Source organism: Lycium ferocissimum, chromosome 8 (assembly GCF_029784015.1).
Source record: "Lycium ferocissimum isolate CSIRO_LF1 chromosome 8, AGI_CSIRO_Lferr_CH_V1, whole genome shotgun sequence".
In the NCBI taxonomy this organism is placed as follows: domain Eukaryota; kingdom Viridiplantae; phylum Streptophyta; class Magnoliopsida; order Solanales; family Solanaceae; genus Lycium; species Lycium ferocissimum.
The window spans coordinates 29,418,415-29,424,509 of NC_081349.1; the positions used below are offsets into that span (position 1 = coordinate 29,418,415).

At 38.6% G+C, this 6,095-nt stretch overlaps 1 protein-coding gene across 1 annotated transcript; it reads right to left on the reverse strand.

The window, feature by feature from the left end:
- Positions 1-221: 221 nt before the first annotated feature.
- Positions 222-5,885, reverse strand: LOC132066236 (putative late blight resistance protein homolog R1B-23). Its single transcript, XM_059459587.1, has 3 exons — positions 2,098-5,885; positions 863-2,014; positions 222-421 (listed from the first exon to the last, which is right to left on the reverse strand). Exons 1-2 carry the CDS (start codon positions 5,883-5,885, stop codon positions 922-924), a joined length of 4,881 nt encoding a protein of 1,626 aa, XP_059315570.1. The 3' UTR covers positions 222-421; positions 863-921.
- Between the last annotated feature and the right edge of the window lie 210 nt (positions 5,886-6,095).

A 6,095-nucleotide genomic window follows, 5' to 3' on the forward strand; every position in this document is an offset into this window, starting at 1 on the left:
CATTTTGAGACCTAACCGTTTTACTCATCAAGGGTTAAGTTTTCATAGATTAATCCATCTAGATTAGGGCCAGCTAAGAGCAATAAAGGAAGAATACTAATTTTCTACGGATTTGGTTTTACTAGTGAATAGCCGAGGCCAAAGAAACTCAAAGCTAGCCACAACATGATAAAGTGGAAATACAGCACGTAACAAGATTAACAATGGATGATAAATCAAAATCATGTCAAAGACCTTGATATTGACAGATGTAAACACCATGCTTTTACAATATATCTATTAACCATTTACACAATCTCAATCCATAGAAGTAAAGAAAGCTGTAAAAACACTTGCAGAATACCATAACTGATAGCACTAGTAATTCAACTAATATATCATACATCTTATATAAGCTACTTGGTCTTCCCAACTGCTTCAGCTGGTAAACTCCTTAGAATCTGTAGAGGGAAAAAATGAATTAGTCTTCCAAGTAATGGTTAAACAAATTGTAATAACTGAATAAAAGCTTAAATTTGGTTTGAAGCAATGTTGCTTATTCTTAATCTATCATGACATATATTCAGTTATCTCAAATGAGTGGACTCTTGGATGGAAAATTAGCATTTCAGCTACCAACCATCAACGCTATGCCTTGAATTGACTATATGAAGCTCACTGATTTGTGATGTAGTCATTAAAAATTATCTGTGATCTTCCCTGAGTAGAGAACAATTATCAGCAATGGGCTTCATAGTTTTTATATTTGATAATAAGACTTAGATTTAGTGCACTTTTGATTGGTAAAGCAAGCTCTAGGCGGGGTGTCAAAACAAACACTCAATAAACTATTGTATAAAGAAACATGTTTAACTTCAATCACATTGAATCAGAAACATACCTGATAACCAATTTGAAACGGAGTGTTGGAGCATCGTTAATCTACTTGTGGATGAAGACCTCGAAACCAGTATGTCCCATCTCTTCAACTTGCATTTCCTTGATGACCATGGCTGACTCAGCGAGTGATTCCTTGCATGACTTTACCTCAATAGACTTTAGAGACGGCATGTATCTGAAGCAAGAAGGGATCACCTTAAGATATCTGCATCTTTTCAATACTAAGTGTTCAAGGCATGGAAAGGCATCATCTGAGATGTCCCATTCTGAAAAAGAAGGATTTTCTATTTTCAAGAATTTGAGTTTGCCGAACTGCTCATCGTTCACTTTCCATATATTGGAACTAATGGTAACTCCTAGAAGTTTGAGTACCTCAAGATTTGAAAGGGCTGTAACTTCATTAAGATGTATATGAAAATTGGACAGTGTCAATTTCTTGAGATCTGATGGGAGCTTCAACTGATTGGTCATGGTAAATGTAGGACCAGAAGTAATCTTGAGCATTTCTAGCTTGGTAAGATTGTTAAATGCCGGGAACGCTCCATCAAATTTCAAAACTTCACATCTCAGCTTTCGAAGATTTGGCATCTTTGCCAAGACCTTATCAGCAATGTCTACGCAAGAAAAATATGCCGAGGAAAGAGTTTGCAAATCATCCATTTTTGAGGGGCTTGCTAAAACTTCTTCTCCACCATCCAAAGTGAAAGATGCTTTATGGTATATGTGTAGATGTCGCAGCTTAACCATCTTCCAGATGGTATCAGGTACTGATACTTGTACTCTAATTCCTTGAACTATCAAAGTTTCAAGGTTCCTAAGATTGGCCGGGAGTGGTAATGTGTCTTTGGCTGTCCTAAAAGCAAGATATCTCAAAAGGGTTAATTCTTGAGGGAAGGAATCAATTACTGTGAATTCAACGTCTAACACCCTCAGAAACTTGAACCTTTTAAAGGTGTATGATGCACAATCTATTGAGGAGAAAGCCAATTTTCTAGCTTCCCTAAATTGGAAATATTTTAGATCTGAGAAAGACCAACACCATTTTTCAAGGTAATCGCACCGAGAATAAAGGGATAAACGTTCTGGAGTCTTGCAATTTGAAGAGAAAACGTGCAAAGGATCCAAACCTCTGTCCCTGTAAGTGGAGAAGTTGATTTATTCAGAATAATTTCAAAAAACATGAGCTAATATAAGAAAAATATTAAAGGTTTTGATTACCCTTTTATCCTTTCTAAGAAGTTGTTCAACTTGGCTTTCTTCTTGCAAAATTCTAGCACCAGATCATGAATGCGACATGCCTTGATTCGTCCGTCAGAACTTCCTTTAGCAACCATCACAAGGTTTCTCCCAATGAGATTCTCCAAGTAATCTTCCGCTGTATCCTCCAAAAGCTTCTCTGTGTGAGATACTACGATACCTTCGGCTACCCACAACCAAGTTAACTGTGAAACTTGAATCTCTCTGTCCTCTGGAAATACTCCCAAATACAGAAAGCAGTCTTTCAAATAATCTGGTAAATTCTGATAACTGAGATCCAGCGTGTCCTCTGATAGAACATGAATACTTTCACCTAAATATGTTGCCACTTGTTCCCAATGACGTTTTTCCTTCTTCATTACTTTGAGGATACCTGCTACTAGAACAATTGGAAGAGGAAGCCCTCCACATCTCTTTGCTATTTCCTCTCCAATATCTTTTAAGACAAGAGGACAACTTTCTTTATTGAACACCTTATTGCTTAATAAGGTCCAACTTTCATCACTACTAAAAAATCGAAGCTTATGGGGATCGCTAACGAGTTTAGCATGAGAGGCAACTTCATAATGCCGAGTTGTCAGAATAATTCTACTTCTATTGTTATCTTCAGGGAAGCACAACTTAAGATCATCCCAAGAACTAGTTTCCCAGATATCATCAATGAGGACAAGGTATCTCTTGCGCATTAAAAGTTTGCGCAGCTTATCTGCTAGTTCATTGTCAGCCTCTTTATCAAATTTAGCTGTCTCATCAGTAATATCACGTAGAATGGCTAGTAGCAAGTCCTTTCGTGTATATTCTTGAGAGACACAACATTTGGCATGGATATCAAAAGAAGAGACAACTAACTCATCAACATATATTCTGTTTGCCAGAGTTGTCTTGCCTAATCCAGCCATTCCAACAATTGAGATTACATCAAGTTCTGATGATCCATCAATTAGTTCGTGTATCAGTTCGACTGTCACATCTTCAAAGCCTACAATTTCTTCATTGATGCTTGGATTACTAGCAAAGTGTGAAGAAACACTTGCACTGGCAGAATCTGCAGTATTATGCAATACTGGGTCAGACACTCTCTTTTCTTGCATCTCTTCCACCTCTATCATGAGTAGCTTAATATCCTCTACAATGTGCAAGATCCAGAGGGGAAGACACCAGTCAGGAACATCTATTTCTTTACAAAAATCAAGCATATATTTTACCTCATTTGCCAAACCAATCACCCGCGTTGTAAAAGGTTGAAATTTATCATGCAGTTCGACCACAGCTCGGAGGCCATCGATTTCCTTCTGAATTGTCTGAAGCTGCATCTCAACGGAGACAGTTAAGTCTGAAAAGTGGCATAGGCGCTCCATCAGGTTGTCTACAATGAAATCAACAGAGGCCAGTCCATTAATGGCAGGTAAGTTAAACTGAAGGAGAAATCTCTTTCGAGTGGCGAGGTAGATCATTGCTTTCATTATCTGACTTTTGCCTGGGAAATCAAGAACTGGTACTTGGTCCTCCATTTCCTCAAAGCCTACAATTTCTTCTTTGATGCTTGGATTACTAGCAAAGTGTGAAGAAACACTTGCACAGGCAGAATCTGGAGTATTATGCAATACTGGGTCAGACACTTTCTTTTCTTGCATCTCTTCTACCTCTATCATGAGTAGCTTAATATCCTCTACAATGTGCAAGATCCAGAGGGGAAGACACCAGTCAGGAACATCTATTTCTTTACAAAAATCAAGCATATATTTTACCTCATTTGCCAAACCAATCACCCGCATTGCAAAAGGTTGAAATTTATCATGCAGTTCGACAACAGCTCGGAGGACATCGATTTCCTTCTGAATTGTCCGAAGCTGCATCTCTACGGAGACAGTTAAATCTGAAAAGTGGCATAGGCGCTCCATCAGGTTGTCTACAATGAAATCAACAGAGGCCAGTCCATTAATGGCAGGTAAGTTAAATCGAAGGAGAAATCTCTTTCGAGTGGTGAGGTAGATCATTGCTTTCATTCTCTGAATTTTGCCTGGGAAATCAAGAACTGATATTTGGCCCTCCATTTCATTCAATGAGTAAACCAGAAGTCCTGCATCAACAAGCACCGAGTCCATATCTTGAAGATGAAGTTCAAGGGCCTCTATTGGTAAATTGTTGAGATTGGCTTTCCAGAAGTTGAGATTCTCCTCAAGGTTTGCCTTTTTTGCTGTGGAATTACTAGATAGAACTTCCAAACTGTGTAGGAGCACCTCCAGAAATCCAACCTGACAATGTACTACGTAATCAATTCGGATAACGGGATACCACGGTGATTGTGCTAACTTTAAAGCTTGCAGGAGACTCGTATACATCTCACAGACGCACGGCTCAATGGGCTGAATCCTCTTTTGCAGATCAGAAAGCAAAGCATCGATATTTTTTGGCAAGTATTCATTTCTGTAGGCACGGCATGGTAAAAGCAACCAGGTAACCATTGTTGTTTGCCCAGCCACAGCCAAAACGTGGATGAAGAAAGTGTTTAGGCTCTGAGTCACTATTTTATTTTTTTCACTTTTTTTCCCCGCAATGATGTCCCATGTTGCCCGAAAGAACTTCTGAATACTATTAGCATTCAAGCCAAATACTGCATTCTTCTTCTTCTTTTCTTTTTCTACACCAGCAATGATCTTTTCTTCTTCTGGCATTGCTGTAATCTCATTGTTTTGTTCACGTGTTATCAGTTGAGGAATATGATCAAGCAGATCAAAATTAGTAGCCTCAGAGTCAACAGTCACTATGCATCTGTCTGAAACAAAGCAGACAAAATTTTTAAGGAACTCCAACTCCTTTGAAACCTTTTCAATCTGTCTGCGAAAACACGTTGGTAACCTTGGATCATCAAGTAAATGACTTAGATTCTCTGAAGCAGTATCAATGAATTCCAATACAAAGCATGTAATAACAGTAACGTCCCTATTGGCAGAAAGTAGGGATGACATTACAGGGAAGGAGTACTTTGATCGGATTCCTGACCTAGTACTACAAATCTTTTTTTGCAACCTATGCAAAATGTAGTGAAAATGTTGAGCCAATCGCCTTGGTTGATTATAAAACATCCTTGGTGGCACAAAGAGCTTCCTTACATCAGCTACAGCATCTTTTAACAGAGATCGGGCTTCCGCTAGTTCATTTATGAAGATGCGAAAGTTGAGAGTACTCTCCGAGAACTTGAAATTCCTTTTAAGGAACTTGAACTCCATTATAAGGAACTTGAAGACATTGTTTATATCCCGCCATTCGTATACAAATCTATGCAACAAACCCCATTCTTTTTCGATCTCCATCAGTGTCGTAAATTCACCGGAAAGACTTAAGAAGATGTCAGTCCATGTTATCTTTTTTAACAGCTTCAGTGTTTGAAGGAGACCAGGTTCCTCTAGAAGCATAAAGAATGAACCCCATATATCTTCAATCCGCTGCAGAATTTTAAGAGGATCAACTTCCTCTTCAAACCATCTCCAAGTTCCAAAATCACGAGATACCATTGAAGACTGGTAATAAAATCCAATGATCGATGAACGCCATTCCTCTGCTAGCCGCTGCAGAGTTTCACGGAGACGATTAATCTCTTGGTCATCAGGAGAGTGGAACATCTTTCTGCAGAAACTGTTGAACTGTAAAGGGAAGAAGTAGATCAGCTGAGCAGCTATAGAGGTTTGTTTCTTCTTTTGTTTGTAGAAATTGAGATTTACCCACTGACTAGCCAACTGCATCCACATTATTACTAACTTCCATAAGTTTGAATTATCTAACAATGGTTCTGCCACTCAAATTTGACTTTGGCCCAAATGATAGAGACCCTCATTGAATTATTAGTTAACAGTTGGAGGAGAAGGTTGAATTGGTCAGCTCAGGGGCAGAATTCATTTCGTCCTCTTCTTACTACTGGCAAAGTTTAAAGCTAATATGGTACAGGATAAAATAGAATT